Below are 21,754 nucleotides of genomic sequence, written 5' to 3' on the forward strand. Positions count from 1 at the left end.
TTTGCTAATAAAAGGGACACACAAGTTTGCACCTTTCCAGCAAATCCTTTCTTCTTGAAACACTTGGTGGTGTCCTCAGGTGTCTGAATAGCATGCGGAATCTCTGTACCAACCCGAGAGAGTCCGCTGGCAGACTCTTCTGTTATAAAGAAAAACAAGCTCCAGTAGGGTTTAAGCCACTGATAAAGTTGGTTTGTAATCGAATACACTTTTTAAAAAAATATTTGCCTGCATCAGGTCTCAGTTAGTTGCATCATGCAGGATCTTTGGTTGCAGTGCATGAACTCTCTAGTTGTGGCACGTGGGCTTCAGCTTTTGTGGCTGTCAGGCTCTGGATCACAGGAGCTGAGTAGCTGTGGTGCGCGGGGTTAGTTGTTCCCCAGCATGTGGGATCTCACTTCCCTGACCAGGGATCAAACCTGTGTCCCCTGCACTGCAAGATGGATTCCCGACCACTGGACCACCTGGGAAGTTCCTGAACACACTTTTAAAAAACTAAACAACAGCTAGGTGTTTGACAGATACCATAATGTCAACTGTAATTGGACAATTTCAATTTCTCTCGAGACTAAAAACAAAAAATGCCTTCATACCAATGCAGGTCCCAAACTGGTCCTCTTGAGTGACTAGGTGTAATTACCTGACAGGCTCCCACACATCAGCAATAACGTGCAGAGACGACTGATTAGATTCTTTATTGATTCCACCAATGTATTAGTAGATATGATAATAAATGGTACTTTTACATTCTCTTAACCAAAAATATAACAAATATTTACACTCAATAAAAATACAAAAAGCATACAGAGGCACTGTCTTTCTAAAAGACATAAGTTTAAGAGGTATCAAAAAATAGGAGACAAACATTGCTTGTTACAGGATACTTTACAATCACGGAATTGTGCAGTATAATTGCTATTTGATTATTATGACTGTGCAGTTTTGTCTTTTGCTGATAAGCTCGCGTTTCAATTTTAAAAGGTCAAGTACAACTGCATTCTGTGTGTCAAAAGTAAAGAAGCCTTTAAAGAGCACAACAAAAATTAAAGATGAACTGGGGTTCACGTTTAAATCTGAAAATGTACTTTAACACTTTAGAAGATTTATCCCTTTGCTCTAGCCTTTATACTAAAGGGATACATCTATTTTAATATTACATGTTTTAGAAACATATATCAGAATAACAATCAGTTTTAAATACACAAGGAGGTTTGGATTATCTCCATGATTACATCATATTTCAAGCCTGGGAGATTTTTAAGGTGGTTATGCAGACTTATCACCCTCACAAAAAATCATTTAAAGGTTTTTCTCTCCCCAAATATCATACTGAAAGTAATCATTTGGAGAAAGTAATAATCTATTAAATTACAATAAACTTTTATGGAAGTACATACTGGAGTTATTAATTCTCCATATCTTTCATTATGAAGAGTTTTTTTGTTGTTGAAATTCATTATTTGGCAAAAGTTTGCAGCAAGGAGTTACTATTTCAATATTCCTGGCTGATTCAGAGTTGTGGTGCGATGAGGGCACAAGTCTCTTTAGTATGCTTATAAATTCATAACATAAAAACAAATGGGGACTTAGAACTGGAACAAGTACAGGTTAAGGCTTCTCTTGTTCTAGTCATGTGACAAACTAAGAGAAGGCAGGAATGTACCCGATAATCAAAACATAAAGATCAAAATGCCACGACGTTTTTAAGGGATACATACATATCAAACTACAAAGCATTTGGCTAGTTCCTGATCAATGTGATCAGCTGATCCAAACACTCACAGTTCAAGCTACAGGAAAACAAAGGCAGCTACAAGGTGCAAGTCCAAAACCACAAGCCTCTGACTCTGTGCAAGATGATTTAACATTAAGGACAACAATTTGAAAGACCTGTTAAAAAAACAGATATTGTGCAAACAGCACATTTTTCTGGGGAGTGGATACAAAATGGTGAGAATAAATACCCAAACTTGATAAAAAGATGGTTATAGCAAAAATATCTTTCACTTTCTTTGTTTTGTTCTGGACATGAAAATAATATTGTGTAAACCAGTGAAAGAAAAATTTATGATCAAAAGACCACTGTTTATAGATCAAACCTTTACAGTGTGACTTTCAAACTATTATTAGATTTTTGATCCAGGTTAATTTCCATTTCAATGGGCCAAGATAGCTATGAAGCCAACTAGCCTCATTCTAACCTTAAATTTCTAAGGCTTAAGTTTCTGATTTACAATTTTTTGCCCATGGGAATTTTTCAGATACGTGATCTTTCCTAAGATGAAGAAACTGTCATTTTGATAGAAAAGATGGACTACTGCCATGTACCAGTTGGAACTGATTTATGATTTTAAAATAAAGGAAATAGAAGGATGATAGAAGGAAGAGAGAGCTAGGGAAAAAATGAGAACAAACTTTTCAAAAGGAAGTCATAAGCCAACTAAATCCTATAAATTCACATATGGACAACCACTCAGAAGTAAACCTATTTTTGGTTGCAAGTTGATCCGGGTAGTGCACATTAATGGCTTTGGCTTTTGTTTTTTTGGTAGTCACAGAAGTTTATTAAACTTTCATTTGCCTTTATACTAAAAAACAAATGAAAATATTTAAACTAAAGATATAGAAAACATTATACTTAATTTTTTAAAATGTTGGAAAGTCTGTCTCATCCAGTAAACAATTACTGAAATTTTCATTAAATATTTAAGAGTGCCATGCCCAACAGGAGATACATTTTATATATATATCCTCTCAAGGCCTGAAGTGAGAACCAAGAAATAATCATTTCCATAATTCTAGCTCCTCTTTCCCCCACAAAATTTTCAACCAATCATTGACTCTGGCATGCTGAGCTTTACCTACAGTCAACTGGGAGCTGCAGTGTTTATCAAGATTGAAAACAGCCTTGTGCTTTGAGATGGGGGTGGGGGTGGGGAACACTGCAGAACACTTAGCACAAAGCTAAATTGATCTTCATGATTACACTGCCAATGATAACACATCCATTAAGAAAGAACTCCATATCTGAGTTGTGAAAAATTTTAGTTACAGGTTCCTACACAGTAGAACTGTCTAGAACTCAGTTTCCATTTATTGGATTTATACTTACAGTTAGATAGAGCATTACGTTCACTTCAGAAAGAATTTCTATACGTGTTACATAAGATAAAAATTTCATTCTTTGGTAATTAGGATTGCTACACACCCCATCATACCCCCTTCCTTTTCCCAAAAGGCTGCTGACTCTGTGCTAGCTTCATTTGGCTTCCAAATCCTGACCAGCAGATGGCAGTATTTTTCCTTCCTAACATCTCAACAGCAAAAGGATTCCTGTTCCATTCAAACAGACCCACATTGTATTGGTGCTACAGATGGTTACATCTCTGTATAGTCGAAAGTATTATCATCCTGTAAAGATGGCTTCTGTTTGGTCAGATCAGAGACAGTTTTATGGCCTCAAACATGAACATCAGTTAACAAGAGCTCCCAAATACAAAGAAAACCACAAAACTTCAAATAATAAGTTACTTTTCAAATACATAAAAATATCCTTGGCATTGGCAGACATTCTGAATTTGTCTGTTAACCCAAGCTATGGCTTGAAAATACTACCACTCTACTATCTTAAAAATAATGTGTTAAAGGAAAATCTATAGTGATATATATAGGGAGGACTCAAGTTTGAATTTGTTCTAGTAACTGTGGTCCCAAGGCAGATCTGGTGTGCAAAGCGGAGACTGGTATCCAGGCACAACATCCATAGCTGAGGAAACTATGCATCTGCAGGGATTAAATGAAAGGAAGCATGATTCAGGTTATCTCACTGCTCAGAGTACAGGAACAAAACCTCTGGGTTAGCAGCAGGAGCAGCGTGCTGTGTGCTAGCAATGGCCTGCAGAATCACGAGATGGCTCCGCCCACTCCTTCTTCCAGGACTTTCAGTAGACTTCAACCAGGTCAATACAAAGGCTACACTGCTGAAACCTGTTCATTTTCTGAAAACAACAGAAACACAGTTAAGTGGTAGATCTGCATATTAATAAAGATCAACTAACAATCTAGTTATCTTTTAGAAAGTTAGTTAATTTCAACAAAGAAATCTCAAATATCCCATCAGAGGACAGATTTTACCGTAATGACATTTTTGAGTTCTGACCACACTGAAGACTGACAATCAACTGGAATTCCAAAAGTGCTTTGTAACCACTTTATTATTATTACTACACTGTTTAAAAGGATAAAATTCGTTTATTGCCAACTCTGTCAAGTCAGTCAAGTTTTGCGAATAAGAGGAACTCTATCAAACAGCATGACTTCAGATAATTTGACATTGTGATAGTTGGAGTTTCAAGTGCCCAAGCATTAATATATAACACAACTCCACCAATGTCAAGTGTCTTCTCTTAAAATCATCCCTTTTGGCTGAGCTGCCATCTGAAATATAAGAATACTCCATTTGAGCTGGAAAAAGGGTACCGGGCACAGAGAAACAACGAGCTTGTCCTCTCCGTTTACAAAAACACACCATCATATTTAGGCTTTTCTTTTTTTTTAAACAGAGATTTCTAAAGCAGTGAGGAAAACATTTTTGATTACATGAAATACCAGAGTAAAGATCATTCAAAGTGTTAAGCTATTTATTTGAGAGCTATTAAGGTAGTTTGTCAACATACCATCTGCTTCGCTATCTCCATCAGTCACATCTAGTTTATGCCTCTGAGGCTGAATTACAATCTTCGATGGAACACAGGCCACAGGGCTGCTACTGAGAGAAGCTGGTGGCAGTCTAGAGAGGCTGTCACGCACCATCTTTGACCTCTGCACCGCCACACTATACTCTGGAGGTTTTAGGTGGAGGTGGGGTCCTTCCTTTAGGTCCGCTAAAGAAATCCCCATGTATCCTGGAGGAGTGGGAGGTGGCTCCCTATACCTATCCTCCTTCTTGGGTGAGGTGACACAGTACACTGGCATGAAAAATAAGCAATGGAAACGTTAATGAAAAACAGAAGAAATGAAAAAAAACACAAAACTTATTACAATGACAAAATAGAACTTAAAAAACTGACAAAATGAATATATTTGAACACAATGGCAGTAGATTAAAAACTTTTTAATAAGCTTAATAAACTTGATATTTAAATTTGTGTTTAAAATACATAAATTACATTGGGTTTTACAAACATTAAACAGTGAGACAGTTGAAAGAGACCCTGACGACAAACTTCTTCCTTTCACAGGTCAGCCTGCGAACCACAGAGGTGCGACAGATTCCTCAAGGATACCAGCCCCAGAGGCAAGTCAGAAACATTTAAGAATTCATCCTGAATATCTAAAGTGTATTAAATGGGGAGATTTTCATAGAAATGACACTTAGGTCCTCTGCTGCTGCTGCTGCTAGTCGCTTCAGTCGTGTCCAACTCGTGCGTGTCCAACTCCAGCCCACCAGGCTCCCCTGTCCCTGGGATTCTCCAGGCAAGAACACTGGAGTGGGGTGCCATTTCTACTGAAGTGCTACTTTCCCCTTTCTCTGATATGAACCACTGTTTCCTGGCACTCCAGGGTAGATAAGTTGTCATTGCTGGCATATAAATAACTTTAGAGAGGAACTAATTCCTTCTAGGACCTTATTCCTAACCTCTGCTTTGTGCTTAAGTGAAGAAGAAAAACCATAATTTTAGGAAATCTACTTTAAGTTAACTTTCTCTGATTTTCTCAGTGGGCATTAAAAATAATAGTGACTTAAAATCTTTTCCCCTACGTTTGTACACCCTGGGTCTAAAGTAAAGCTTCAAAAAGCACCAGAAATAGGTTAGATAAAGAGGAAGGTTTCATGAAATTAAGACCAATTCACAAGACTCATAGGACTAGTAACTCTGAATGTCTTGATGACATCAGTAACTTTTAAAATACAAACACTATCTAAATACATGGGGAAGGAAACGGCTGCCCACTCCAGTATTCTTGCCTGGAGAATTCCAAGGATAGAGGAGCCTGGTGAAGAGTCGAAAATAACTGAGCAACTAACACAAATCTATATGCAATAAGAAGAGACTAAATTAAAAAGGATCATTAAAATCCTCCCTTCAGAGAATCAAGTTTGTCCATGCTGAAATTTCTACAACTTTACCAGTAAAATCTGCAGATAATATCAAAGTCAGAAGGATTTCCATTCCCATCTGAGGAGAATGGAGCGAGGAGAGGGTAGAGAGCTTAAGACAACACAAGCATGAAGAACATTAAGAGATCTGCCCAGAGTCAACTAGAAATGAACAACAACAACAAAAACACGAAAAAACATTTTAAGTCTATTTTCCCAAATGGATAAGAGAAAGCTTTTACGCCCATGCACACACATGCTTGTGTATCAGTATACCGGTTACCTCAAAGGCTTTAATAAAAAAAAGCCCTTGGAAAAATGAATGAACTAAAAACCCCGAAGTATAATGAAATAAGATGAGTAAAAACTATGCTATAAAAACCACGTCTTTTACATTTAGTAATTTAAATTGTTACCATGAATATGATATAAAAGAAAGAGTTGATTATAATATTGATTCAAAATAGTCACTTCACACAAAAGAAAACCAGGTGCTACTATGTCCCAGGACTTACATAACTCAAGAAAGAAAGGGAAAAATGTATTTGATAGACAAATACTAAAAGAATACACCAAGAAAGCTGTGTGCAGTTACAACAGAATCCACAAACAGAAGTTGGCACACGCATAATATGCACTAGGCAGGTATAACGAAAAGTATTTTGGACTTCTTTCTTTGCTCTTTTTGGCCATGCCGCACAGCATGTACGATCTAAATTCCATGACCAGGGATCGAAACGGTGGTCCTTGCAGTGGAAGCTCAGAGTCTTAACCACTAGACCACCAGAGAAGTCCCTGCTTCAGACTTCTTTATCACACATTTTCCCCCACCTGTAAAACCTAAAAGTTTTATCAGATTCAAAGCTTCTAACCATGCATGCAAAGCAAGAGGGGTTCAAACAATTTAAGAGGTGGCAAAGAGAATAATCCCTTTATTACTACTGCACAGTAATGTAATATTTCTTAATGAAACCAAAAAGATCCCAAAAGCAAAACCGACATATAAACCTGTCTCCCTAATTAAATTACTGCATGTCACCCTTTTCATTTTAAATGGCTTGACTATCTGACCCAAAGCCCTTGAGAAATCATGAACTTTTTGAAAATAATTTGCATATGGAGGAAGGAAAGAGAGATTAGAATAAAAGAAAGGAATTTTGCAAGAATAAAGTTCTGGGCCAACGTCACGGTTTACCACTTAAATTCTAAACGCCACAGATATGACAAAGAACACAGAACTTACCAATCAAGCCCTTTTCTGTACTTGAAGTAACAGTTTTATAGACTGGGTCGATGCCCTCTTTGTGGTCCAAGCCTTCAGATGATTCAGCTGGGGTGTTCTCCAGCACTCTCCGTTTAACTGTCCCATAGTTTGGTTCGTATGTGTCAGACAGAGAACTAGAGGAAGCCCAACTCTGTCTCATCTGATTAGTCTCTAGGCTTCCTTTACACTGACCACAAGTTCGAGAGCAGCCTTTGGGACAGCTGTAGTGCTCACAGTCAGTGGGTTCAACTTCAGCTATGGGACCATCCAAATGGGTAGGTCGGTAAGAGTTCAAAAACTCCCAGCCTTTGGGGTTTGGAAGACTTTGGAAGTTGTCATGGGAACTGCTTGAGCAGGAAGTCCAACTTCCACGACCACTATCAGCTGTTTCTATAATGATGTGCTCATGAGAAATCTCTTCATTGCTCACAGAAGATGAGACAGCTAAACTCTTGTTGATTAGAGATGGCTTTGAGAGTGTCCACCTAAAATCAGAGACACACAATTAAAAGTAATTTACTGGCTTAATGGAAAAACTGCCTTCTATCAACTGCCTACAAGAGACTACAGAGCATAGATCACAAGTGCTTAATGCCCACATAACCCTGTGAAAAAAATGTCACTGTAATCAATCATCACTAAACTTCTACTGGCATTAAGGTTTATACTTAGCTAGAAACTCAAATACTTAGCAAGGTTTCCTCAGCATTCTTCTTGAATAAAATTAAGTATACATTTTCATTCTGGGTCACACAATGCTAGATTCTCTCCATGCACACAGAATTAAGAATTTTAATTACAGGAATCATGTTTCATTTTTCAGCATGTCTCTGAGGTACCAAGTAAACAGCAACTTCCCCAATTACCTACTACTGAATGAGTTCTATCATTTCTAGCAAGGGTTCTCAGACTTACATTCATGGGCCAAATCCAGTCAAGACTGTTTTATTATGGTCTTGGGCAAAGCATAGTTTTTGTTTTGTTGTTTCTTTTTTACATTTTTAAACAATTTAAACAAAATAGAACAAAATACTCCAAAGATTTTGAGACAGGGACTGTATGCAGTCTGCAAAGCCTAAAATTTGTACTCCTTTAAATGGGCCTTTACCTGCTCACCCCAGATAAGGTTTGTGAAGTCCTGATATTTGGTACAGAGGATAGACCAGGATCTGCAAAGTGGAGTCCAGGGGTAAATTTGGGCCTCTATACCTGCTTTTGCATATAAAGTTTTACTGGGACGCAGTAAAACTGTTTGTTTACAAATTGTCAAAGGCCATTGTGATCCAACAAGAGCAAGGTTGAGCAATTGCAACAGAGACCTTACCGCTTGCTAAGTCTAATGTATTTACTAACTTTTACAGAAAAAGTTAGCCGATTCCTGGTCTAGAGAACCACAGTTTAGAAATCTTTACAAATACGATAATGCTTTACTATGTAAAGTATACCAGATTTAACAATATCAATTTACAGTCAACTTTCTCAATGCTTTCTGAAGACTTCCATTTTGTTTGATTCAAAATAGAAATTTAGAGTTCACTTTTGTTTTTTTGGATTGCCTTTTCATAGCTGGTAATTCTTATGCTCTAAATCATACTTTGCAAGAACAGGGATCTAGGACTAGTCCTACTCTCCCAATCTGTCCACAGTGTGTATAGTACTTTGAGGGTACTTGCCATTACACACTCTGTTTTTGAGCAGTCTCTAACCTTACAGCCAGAATGCAAGACACTTCCCACATACCAACAGCATCTTCATGTTGAATTCTTATTGATCAAAAAGATATATGATATAAGTTATGTGATTTCGGTAACACTTAAAAAATGAGCACCCCTACATCTTTCAAAACAGTACTTATTTTCATATAAGTACATATAAGATACCCCCTTTGGTGGGGGCGTCCATGTTCAAATTAGGGAGCACTACTTGCTGTGGCCACTTGGCTTGAGTTTTGTGATGGGAACACAGGCAAGGATGTTTACCCAGGGCCAAGCTGACTATGGTCTCCTATCCCTGAGGAGTGCTCTGTCTTTTCCAATGCTCCAGTGGATTCAGGGACTGCCACAGCCTGGGAGGAACACCGTTCATCCTGTAGAGCTGTAGACATGGAGTCAACAGAACAATTGCTCACAATGCTGGACCGTGAAGAAATCTCACTGTGGCTGGAGTCAGACAAGTTGTCAGATTTAGCTGATGGTATAAGTGTATAACCTGAATAAGAGAAGACAACTGATCAGACTACAGAACAAGTGAACTGGAGTGGGGAGGGTCAGGGAGAGGATTAAACAAAATATAAAAAAGAACAAAAACATAAAGTGAGTGTCAGTGTCAATTTCCATCTATGCAGAAGCAATGGTGCCAATCTTCTATCATGCTCCCTTACACATCCATTCACCTACCTACCTTTATGGCACCAATCTAATTCCAAATTCAAGAAACAGAACGTTAAAACACAGTATTACTGAGAAAACTAGTTCAAAGGTAAATCTGCCCCTGGCTCTCACAGAGCTACAAGCATTTAAGAGAATAAGAGGCATTAAATATATTACAGAACATTAAAAAGAAGACATCTTGAACTTCTCATCTTCTTCTTAACTCTATGTTCCCTCCCCTATGATTAACATAAATATTTCAAGGCCTGACTTAAGTGTTCAAAACACCACCTTGGGCTGGGGGTACGTAAGGGGAGTTAGGACCCAAGGGAAATAATTTGTTTTTTCAAACTGCAAATACTTACCGTAGATACTTTGCTTTAGTCACCTAAGAAGTCTTGCCCAAGCTGAAAGCCACTTGTTTTAGTATTTTTAAAGAAATTGTTTTAGATTTGTATTTACTCTTATACCTAGTTTCCTTTTTCTTCATCAATTTAGCAGAGTATTAAACAGCTGAACTGACAGATTTAGAAGAATGTATCATGAAAAAAAAAACAGCATCTACCTGTTTTAAATTGTTCTATGACTTACTGCACAGCAGATATAACTAGAGAGATTTTCTTTAGCATTTTCTGGAATGAAGGGGTGAAGATGGAGTAAAGTAGAAGGATCCAAAATCAAATCTGCAGTGTGATACTTAATGTACCCAATCACCTGTTTTTGTAATTGTCAGAAAAGTGCCAAACATCTGTTGTTGTGAAGTAAAAGAAAATGCTGTAGTAATCCCAGCAAGGAGTAGGTAGCAAAGAAGGAAGCAATTATCTTCTCGTTCACTGAGAGAATGAGGTTCTACTAGGTGCATGACCTTTGGGTCCACTCCTAGAAATCTCAAAAACTATAGCCTCTATACTCACACATAGTTCAACAACCAAAAAATGTGTTAATCAATAACCTAATTAAGTAGTTTCATTAACTATTTCAAAAAGAAAAATTAAGACTCAGAAAATGTGTGATCTATGTATCTGGCTTTGTGCCAGGCACAGGACACGCCAAGCCAAGCCAATCATTTGACTCCTCCCCAGTTCTCTGATCATGGGATCACTGCTATTCCTCAGTGTCCCGCATGAAGTGATCCGTCAATTTTCAAGAGGACCAAGAAAATGGATGTGGTAAACTAAAAACAAAACTAAAAAATTCTTCCTCAAAAGAAAAAGTCACTGTTCTTTTATCCTGGGGCACAGACTTGCTTTACTGTTTTAAAAATAATTTCATTCCTATGTCCGTTAGATCAGTATTTCTCAAATATAATTAATTCTAAGAATCATCTGGAAGGCTTATTAAAACACACATTCTTGGGCCAATTTCTAGCAATTCAAATTTATGAGGTCTGCAGTGGAACATAGTATTTTTTTAAACAAGTTTCCCATATATTTTTTAACTTGCCAGGTTAGACTATCTCCTCCTCCTCTGACCAGAGTGTATATGAAAAGTGGATGAATTAAAAAAAAAAGTTTATGTGGACAAGATATTATATAGTTTCTTGCCTTCCAAACACTTCTCTTTAGCTTATAATGTAGTTGCAGTAATAAGAAAGCAACACACATATGTAAAGGCAAAGGTTTTGATCAGATCATTACTGGGGTTTTAATGTAAAACTAAATACTGGTTCCTAAAAAGTCTCCTCTACTTGCTGTACTCACAGACCCAGCTGTTACCAGTAGAAAATAAAGCCAACCACAGAAAACGAGAGTATTAAGTTTACTAACATTAGCAAAATAACATACATACAAATAAGGCACTTTAAATGAATACGATTTGGTTGCTGGAGGATACTAATCCATAAAATGCTCAGAGAAAGTATTTTAGTAGTTGGCTGCCTCAGCCTTGACAAATGACTTAATTTAAGTTACATTTACATTAATAAATGAAAACAAATTTCACACTAAAATTAAGTAAAGAACTTCATCAGAGTGTCTTTCTCCTTTTAGACGTCAATCGCGTATAGAAGCAGTGTAAAGTGTTACTGTTGCCTCGGCTATTTGAATTGAAGATGTCACTCCCTTTCTCATCTTTGATGTTGCTTCCAACATCCTTCACTTTCTCACAGCTTTCTGTAGCTTGATTGTGATCTGCGTCCTCTTTTTTGCTGTTGGCTAGTCTCTCCCTTGAAAGAGTTCTTTCCCTAAATCTTCTAAACGGGGATGTCATTCTTTTTCTGGCTGTGTTGTCACAGCTTGTCCTGTCTCTATTCTCCTCAGTGGCCTTCTCGGTCCTGTCTGTTCTTTTGGCTGTGCTCCTGGTAATCTGAAGGATTTTCTTTTGCAAGTAAACCCCACCTATTCCGGGGCAGCTCTGGCCACTGATGTTGGTGCTGGACTCACGGGGAGGGGATGAGGAAGACCCTGAGAGGCGCAGCAGGATGCTGTGATCAGATAGGATACTGCCAACTGGAGGGAGAGATGCAAAAACCCTGTCATGGTCAATTAATTCTTTCCAATTAATCACAATTTACCTGGTTTATATAACATTTTACTATCAAAAAATTTTAACATCTTGACAATATCTGAAAAATTAAAGTCTAGCAACATACGTTTACTACATGGAAACTCTACAGCATAAACAAGACAGAACACAGGAGAAAGGTTACCTTGATTAGAATAAGCTGGTAATAAAAAACTGCTGAAAGTAACCCAAGCTGCTAAAATCATAAGCTAAAATATGACAAGAGTACCCAATAACCAGAAATATTTCTTGAAAGTAATTATGTCTAGAATTTCCAGGCAGATTCTACTAACAAAAATCAGACAGGACTTCATCAGAGTCTCTTTCTTCTTTTAGACTTGAATCATGTATAGAAGCAAAAATCAGACAAGATATATAAACAGGATACACAATATATGTATTTATAAAGCACAATGTCTGATCCAGTTTTCTCTCCGAGGTGGAGATGTTCCCTGCCTTAAGCATCAGGGAAGATAAAGGTTAAGGCCTCTTGACATCTCACTTTTTCAATTCTTTGTTTAAATTCTCCTGTTAAAAATCCTGAGTGTAGGCGTCTTCTCTTTTTTTAGTTGAAAAAAAAAAAATCGGCTTATTTTCTCAATTGTTAGAAAACAAAGAACTATTTCAAAGTATAGCAAGAACCAAGAACAGAGTCTAATAACATATTCTTAGTTTAATGGCATTTTTGTTCAATCACTGACCACTGGCAAAAATCTGTCTATGGAAATAAACCACCAGAAATAGTTTTGAAGAAAAGACTTTCTTCAGATTTCTAAGACTTTAAAACATTACTATGTTTCTCACAAATCTATAAATATCATGGTCACAAATCTATAAATATCATGTTCAATTGCTGGCCACCCACTGAAAGACACAACAGAGAGAAGACTTCTCTATTCCAGTGGTTAAAATGGATTTCTGTTGGGAATAAAAGCAGTGGGGAAATTCCTGTTCTTGACCTCTTCCCTCAAGTCACACTGATGCATAAAACACCAAATCCAGTTCAACTAGTTTCCTGGTTAGAGAACTGTCTATAATGAGACCACTGGAGGGTGTAAAGGTGTTCCTGAAAGAGCATTAAAAGCATATGAACATTGTTCATCTGGACCATGTGTGTGAATAAGGCACTGTTCCCAGCCCCAATCCTTGGGACCTGATTACCCATCTGAGTATTACCTGGAGAATTCCTTGGACAGAGGAGCCTGACAGGCTGCAGTCCATGGGGTTGCAAAAAGTCAGACACGACTGAGTGACGAGTGCTTTCACACACACACAAGGGATACTTTGGATAGGAAACACACACAGTAAGGAGAGGAAAGAGATCTGTGTATTTTCCTAAATCATATACAAGCTACACACAACAGGAACAGAAAACTGTGCTTTATAAACACATCTATTATGAATACTTTTATATGTCCTACGTGATTTTTACTAAGTTTTTCTTAGTAAAATCTGAAAGAAAATTCTAGCCAGTCTCAGCTATGTGAAGAAGGTCAGTAATGGAGTTATATTGCCCTGGTGTGGCAGCAGTGATAAAGAAGAGAAATTCCAATTTACTAAACACCCACCATCTATCTATCAGGCATTACAGGTTTTATTTCATTTAAATCTTAAATAAGGTCCCTAAAATAGGTGGTCCCTATCCCTTCTTACAGACTGAAGACCTGACCTTATGAATCTGTTATTTATAGTGACACAGCTATGACCGGGGACAGAGTCAGGAATCAAACTAAGGTCTGACATCACTGTACCACACTGCTGTCACAGAGGTAGCAAAAATAAAAAGGAACCCTCAAAAGTGAAAGCAAACTTAGAACACAGGAGCTAAGGAAAGCTCTGGAAGTTTTCCTGCTAGAATTCGTAACCTTGCCCTCCCTCTGACCGTGTACTGTTCTGTACTGTGATTATTCAAAGATGTAAATCTTTTACATCTGTGAAATTCCCACAAGTCATGTTCATGCATATACACCAAATCCAATTCAACTAGTTTCCAGTTAAGGAAACTAAGGAGTCTTTTCACCAGGGTACACAGAGAATATGGAGGGGCCAATGAAAGAAACATACACATTATTTAGAATGCTACATTTGGAGCTGGTGTGAAATGGCAACTTACATTCATACTACCCAGGCTAGTCAGAAAAAAAAAAGAGCAAAGCCTCGGTCTGAATTATTAAAATATAGGTAAATAAACAAGAGAAATTTCACATTTTTTTTAACTCAAGAGGTTCTATATTAGTATAAATGTAAAAATCCACAAGGGTACTGTACAGATTATTGTAAATTTTGATTAATAAAAAGGTAGCAGTAACACTCCATTAGAAAGAAAGGAATGTATTACCCTAAATATTAGTTTCATTTCCTAAATCTTGTAAATGGGTTATAAACAATTTCCTAAAGAAATTCTTACTTTAAAAAACTTCATAGAATTATTTGAATTAATTGGTAATTTGAATAACAACATCAAGAATCTGCACAGACCAAAACACCTGACTTCTGCCTTCATTCTTATCTACGCTTGTCCTCTACCAAAGAAGGACCACACTCTGAATGCAGGAGTCCTAGCTCCATGCTGCATAATACCTGGAAGCCATCTGAATAATTCAATCCCAAACATGAAAATTCAGGAGGTATTATGAGTTTCACTTTTCTTCACACTTTCTAAATATTACTACTACAGACCAAAAGCAAACTATGTGCCCCACAGTGTTGTCTGGTGTTAACAAGAGCTCAAATTGTTTTCCCTCACCTTTGCGGGGGGAACCTTGAGGAGACACAGGAGGGCTGGAATGTAAGGATGATGCCACAGAAACGGTGTCTTCTGTGTGTTTCTTACCACCACTTACTTCTTCAGCTGTTCCTAAAATTTTCTGAGGTAAACCTGTACCTAAAAATAAAATCAAAGAGGTAAATAAGCATCACTTCACAATTAAAATGTCTACAGTTGCCTAAATTACTACATAACTAAAGCCACGATGCACAATGGCTAGTGTAGTCAACTGAAATGCGTAAATGACAAACGGGGACTACATGACTGGGTAATGGCGCACAGAGATTCTCACCTCTAGGTCATTTGTTCAAATTCAGCCACACAGATCAGATTAGAATAGCTCTTTCCTTGCTTGTTTTGTGGCATAAGGGACATGGATTTAACAGTCTGGGTACAGTGTGCCACCCCCCACCACTGACACACGTGTTGGAAGTCTCAATAGAGAATGCATGGATTCAGACTCTTCCTTCCCCTCTAGAGGTGGCCTCTCCAAGTCAGGGCGAGGCATGTGGCAGGGGCAGCGGAGGGATGTTGGCACTGTCACTACCTGTGGTGCATCTGTGCTGTGGGTATACAGAAGCAGCTGCAGGGCTGCCAGTCCAGCCCTTTTCAAGAGCACTAAATTCACACTACAGGAGAGAAGTAGACAACAGAAAGAATCATCAATTTATAGAAAAAGAGTATGGAGCCTACTGGAAACACTCCTGCAAAGTTCTGTCATCACTCTTGTCCAACAGCTGGTCCTTTTTGGCATAGGTCAACCTTACCAATGTTTTCACTGTTGAACCAGTAAAGAAAGCCCAACTCTGATGAGTACTCAGCATAGTAACACGCATTCCTTTAATACTGAAAAAATTTAAAACTTGGTATACTCACACTACTTTTGGTGAAGTGCCATTTTAATATATTTATCATATAACTAATAGGCATATTACAGGAAGAAGGAAGATGGCTACCTGGTACAAATTATTCTGCCTCTTAGGTGATGACGTCCAAGTAAGAAATCAGAGTTAGACTATTCCCATTTCTCATTCTCATCACCAGATCAACTACACCCATTTTGCATCCAATTTTCTCTTCATATCCACAGTCACCAAACTAGATCAGGTTTTGGTCACCTTCCCATTGCTACATCAGCTTTCCACTTAGACTCCCCATCTCCAATCTCACACCACTTTCCTACTATAGAGCTCCTCAAACATAAACTGGACCAGACCCTTGCCTTGCTCAAACTGCTTCCTATAGGTATCTATTGACAACTTTCCTTCAGCATGCCATGTTCTAATTTTGGCATGTCTGTGACTTGACTTCTCTTCATCCTGGGACACTGTCTGTTTAGTACAGTGTTAAAAGTAAGGACTTTGAGCCAGTTAACCTGAGCTCAACTTCCAGTTCCATCTCTTACTGAGGGTGCTTTAAGTTATTTTGACTATGGAATGAGAGTATTCTTTATCTTTAGAGTTCTTAAAATTCAATGAACATATATATATAAAATAGTAAAAGCACTTGGAACTGTGTCTGGCACTCAGTAAGTGTTCTCTAAGTGTTAGCATTAATTATTATTGTCCCTCAACACTCTGCAGCTTTGTACTCAGAGTAAACCACCTGTAGCTCCATGTAGCTATCAAATTCTTCCTCTGCCTGAAGCAACTTCTCTGGAATTTTTGCCTAATTACCTCCTTCCTAGTCAACCTTTAATACTCTGCTTAGGTGTAACCTCCAAAGTCTTCTCTGGAGCACTGTCTTACCTCTCTCAACTCTAAGAGTCCCCTCTCTTTTGTTCTTTTCTATGTTCTATACATGCTCCTGCCATAATAGTGGACACATCACATATACTGAAGTTATCTATTTATGTGAATATCTTTATCACCAGACTGAAAATCTGGCAAAGGAAGGGGAATTCCTTATTTACCTTTGGATTTCAAAGCAAAATCAAGTTAAATTCTCAAGGTTCTACTGAGTATGTTCTATGTATAATGCCTGGGCTAAATAATAATACTGGGAACCAAACCTCATCTAGCTTTCCACCTGGAAGCTAAAATAGTGATACTGCTAGAACAAGTAATGAAAGTAATTTGAACAACGTCTACATGGTCCAACAGAGGAAAAAAGAGCATGGCCTATACTTTGTGTATTTTACCCTTGCTTCTTTCTTGTTTCCTAGCTAGGTTTTCATAAGTGGTCATTAATGTAAAACCAACTTTTTTTTTTTTTTTTTAAAGAAATAAGCAATTTCATTCTCATAGGTTGCATTTTCATTAGATAACTGAGTATATAGACCACTAAATGCAGCATGCCCTTGGTACCCAAGTAAAAATAAGTTTTTGGTTGATATTATAGGAATTCTCACATCAACGTTTAAAACATGCATGCAGTCATCAAAGACTTATAGGCAAAATGAAGCATTTCTTGACTCATGAGTGCTGCTTATATTACACAAACCATGATAGCAGATCTCCAAAGCATTTATAATTACTTTCCAATCTAACTCGCCTGGCAATTTCAGTTAAACGAATGCAGTATTAATTGTGTATACTCACTCAGGGTGGCAGGGTCTTTTCCTTGGCCCTTCTTCCTGATAGGGTGCAAATTTACAGCTGGCACCTGAAGCACCTGGCTTCCTCTGTGAGGCTGATGCAAATGAGCTTTAGTTGTTTGGCCAGCTGACCTCAGTGGCACCGGAGACATTTCTGATGACTTCATTGATTTTTTCTCATTTAAATTCTTGGTCACTAATAGGAGAGAGTAACAAAACATACTTCTGTACTTTATAAGGCAAAGTTATGTGGGACGTTTTCGTGGTGTGGCTCCTAAACTTGGGCATGTGTGCCCCAAAGCCCTGAAGCACTTGAGACTCAAGCAATTAACATCTTCTCATTTATACTGTTGAAATGCTCTCTTCACTCTATCAATTCTAGCATGCCTTCAAGCCATTCTCCATACATCAGCATGATGGCTCTTCCATCATGAAAATCTGATCTGATAATGCTACTTTCCTTCTACAAATGCCCTGCACAAACCTTCAGATGACTTGCCACTGCTCTCAGGATAAAGACACAAATCCTTAAAGCAAGGTCTATTAGACCCTGCATGATCCAGCTTCCGCAATAACCCACACTCTGTTTGTTCTCAAGACATCCTGTATCCTTCATTCACAGCACTGATAATTATAATACAATTATCTGTGCAATTAATCAATCAATGCCTCTTCCCTCCACAAGGCTATAACTAACAAGATTATAAGGATGGTATATCTTGTTTACAACTGTATCCCTATGTGTTCAGTGATACAACAGATGTTCAATAAGTAGGTATTGAGTAAGTGAAATTATTTCAACAGCTATACACAGGAATACCAAATTTGCTAGAAGTGTTCAAGATATTGTTTTTATAACAACATTTACTGAATGTCTCATTACCCTACATTTGAAAATTAATTGTGAATCTGAATTTTAAAAACAATACTTAGTTGTATTTCCGTTTTCTTTTCTACTCTATTGACATACTTGTCCCATTACTATGCAAATACTATACCATTTACCAATCTCAGGGTCAACTCATGATGACTGCCATTTCTCCCTATTAACTAGGAACACGGAAACAGAAAATCTGAACCTTCCTGCCCCCTATATTCTGTCAACATTTAAATCAATTTCTATGTATTATATTGGGATTTTTACTGGTGTAACATTTAATCACATATCCAGATAAGTAATACTCATAATAGATGTACAATCTTTGATTTCTGCTTTCACAACTCATAATGTCTTTGACCCAGAGATACAGGCATTCTACTGTTTGTATTTAATTAAAAAAAATGAGTATTGAGAATAGGATCTATTTTGTTCATCACATTTTCTATTCATAAATAATATCAGAAAAGCTCAGATTTTTCTTGTTTTTACCTTATGTACTGATACCTATAATTTATTGTATTTTTTCACTTGGTAAATATCTGTAAAATTCTTAGAAAAGGGAAAATCTTCACTTATTTTACTTTTCATTTAGGGATGAAAGTAAGAACATTCTCAAAGAGAAAGACTCCTCTATGATGTTTCAGTCTTTAAGATTTTATAATGCTTTTCAAAGAACTATATTTAGACTCCATTTCCTGCACAGAGAAATCATCAGGAATGGATGAGAATTCAGTATCTGACTAACATGATGACATGATGCTTGAGTATGTCAGTAAACCTTTGTGAGCGAAAGTTAATTTTCTTGGGACTTCACCATAATACTAGAAAAATAAGTTTCTATTTTGTTGTGCTGTTTAGTATCACATAAGTGAAAACTTGTACTTACAGGTACCATATGCAGGCTCCCATTGCAATGACATCATCTGGAACTTCTCTTCATCTGTCTCGACATCCAGACTGGAAAGATACTGCTTCACTTTTCTTGCCATTTGGGCATCTTCATATAGCTTCTTGGCATTTAGCAGAGAGCTACGGCGTGCCCTTTTTTTGTGAGCACCTCCCTGAACATCCAGCATGTTTGAATTTGTGCTGCCTTGACTCAGTGACCTGTAAGATGAAGATCACAATAATGGGCTACAAAGACACGAATTAAGTACGGCAGACTGAAGATTAAAAGAATTCTGTTCTGTTAATGCGATTGCATGCTGATGCAAATGAGTTAAAAGATGAAAAGCATTAATGCAAAGTAATATGTCACACATGGCAATGTTCTGAGTTTCAAGATTCAGCAAAGTGAAGAACTCAAAAGGATAAGTTGACAATTCCCCCCAAAGCAACAAATTCCATCAGACCTATGTTTGGTGCCTTCCAACCCATAGGACAATTGTGACAGTGAAAGCATTCCTTGGCCCTGTGGCCATCCACACTCTGAAGATATGTCAAGAGCCTAACTGGGCAAGTGCACCCTGAGCCAGATCTCTGCACCAGGGTTCTTCAGCACGGGAGTTTCTAGAGCAGCGCTGGTTGTATGTGCTGCTTTGGACGTGCTACTGCCATCATCATTTCTGTGTACAGCAGACCTACTCTGAGCACGCTCCAATGTTACCTGTAACCAGATTTTGGCCAAACTTTAAAGAGAACAACCAATAAGAAAAATAACACCATTTATATTCAAGTCAATATAGTCAGAGATGGGAAACAGCAGTAAAAAGCTATTCAATGTTTCCACTCACATATGAATTGGTGAGGTAACACATGGCTTCTAGGGTTGGGGATATGGGATCTTTCTTCTGCAGTGCCTCTAAATGTGATGGAACTACAAGCTGGGTAGGAATTACTACAATTCAAACAAGCTAATAAAGTTTTACATACAACTCTTTTCAGCAAGCTTTCTTCTACAATAACTATATCTAGAACCACTGGAAAACAGGAATTGCAATGCTATTTGTCCTTTGTAACAAAGATGGCAAACACAAGGTTCTAGACGATTTTTATTTTAAAGGCAGTTGCCATTCTAAAATAATGAAGGTATCTATGGGTTTTCAAAGTTAGCCTCCCAAATACCCAAAGATATTAAAAACTGGACCACAATCTTATAATCTGTTTTTTCCGTATTCATATAGCTCATTTTAAAAACACACTAAAATCCTAATATTTTCACTTCAGATTAAGTGAAATAAAGCTGTAAAAAATGTTATTTTTCTTTCACAATTTTAAGATCTTTAAAAGACTGTGTCTTACAGTGGATGGAAACTTGCAATTGTTACTGGTCAGGCAGAAACTGTGACATGTTTGTTGCTACTTACACAGCAGAAATTTCAAAATTTGCAGAATAGTTTGGAAAAAATCCAACGGCATTAGTGAATACTCCCTTAACCTTCAGGAATTATAAGGCTTCAGGATTATAAGGCTATAGTGACTCTGAAGTTCAACAACATTCCTGAAGCAAGTGTCAAAAGGAAGCTAGCCCTGTTATTTGCAGAGCCAGCCTAAGAGCCCTGCATCAGCAGCTTTTTGTTCTTTTACAGCTTGTTTAAAGAAATGTGGCATTACCTATGCATCTGATGGCACAAAAGGCAATACTGTGCGTGGGGAAAAAACCCAGAAACTAACAACTCTAAAGGTGATTCAGAAGATTCATATTCTAAATAGGAAGAAGTTTTAGAAAGACATAAACCAATTTAATTTGCTTAATTTTTATTAATGCAAAAAAGGTGTTATGTGACAAAAATGCACACCTAAAATATATAAGAACTCTTAACAAGTAAAAAATTATCAGTATTAAGAAGGCATTTCAGTGATTTTTCTTAGTGGTACATAAAATAGTAGTGGTCCTGACAACTGATGTTGTCTTAGATTCAAAGAAATGCAGTAAAATCAACTCCCAACATTTAAGTACAAATTTTAATACAAATATTTAATAATTTTACCTAAGTTGATATACAAAGGAGCCTAGAAATTTAGAATAAAGACAAAATTTCAATAAATGAAACACTATGATAAATGACAAAGAAATGTCTTTTAATCTACTTTCAAAATGCTTTGATATAAAAAAGAAAATGTCCGGTGTCTGCAAACATCATACAATGCAATCAAATGCTGAATAGTGAGTGTGTTACACAAGTCATTCAAACACCCCAAATACCCACTAAGATACACTGTCCATTCTTCTTCATCACAGCAATGTTAGGGATCAATTTCTGTTTTCAATGAGAAGAACCAGAAAAGACCAAGACATAAATGTACAGTATATAAGAAAACACATGAAAAACACACAGAGAAGGGAAGAAGAAAGTAGAAAATTCAAGTTTACCAAGCTTCAACAGAAAACAAAAG

At 37.3% G+C, this 21,754-nt stretch overlaps 1 protein-coding gene across 1 annotated transcript in view; it reads right to left on the bottom strand.

The window, feature by feature from the left end:
* Window positions 1-679: 679 nt before the first annotated feature.
* Window positions 680-21,754, bottom strand: part of LOC104997593 (rap guanine nucleotide exchange factor 6) — a gene marked incomplete at its 5' end in the record, with an annotated part of 58,501 nt that continues 37,426 nt past the window's right edge. The window contains 7 exons of the mRNA XM_010852432.1: window positions 680-3,998; window positions 4,677-4,967; window positions 7,344-7,849; window positions 9,344-9,572; window positions 14,982-15,119; window positions 17,543-17,734; window positions 19,305-19,525. Of these exons, the coding sequence (XP_010850734.1) occupies window positions 3,973-3,998; window positions 4,677-4,967; window positions 7,344-7,849; window positions 9,344-9,572; window positions 14,982-15,119; window positions 17,543-17,734; window positions 19,305-19,525 (1,603 nt within the window). The remainder of the gene's footprint in view (window positions 3,999-4,676; window positions 4,968-7,343; window positions 7,850-9,343; window positions 9,573-14,981; window positions 15,120-17,542; window positions 17,735-19,304; window positions 19,526-21,754) is intronic.

The sequence above is a fragment of the Bison bison genome, unplaced genomic scaffold, assembly GCF_000754665.1.
Source record: "Bison bison bison isolate TAMUID 2011002044 unplaced genomic scaffold, Bison_UMD1.0 scf7180017864311, whole genome shotgun sequence".
NCBI classification, from domain to species: Eukaryota; Metazoa; Chordata; class Mammalia; order Artiodactyla; family Bovidae; genus Bison; species Bison bison.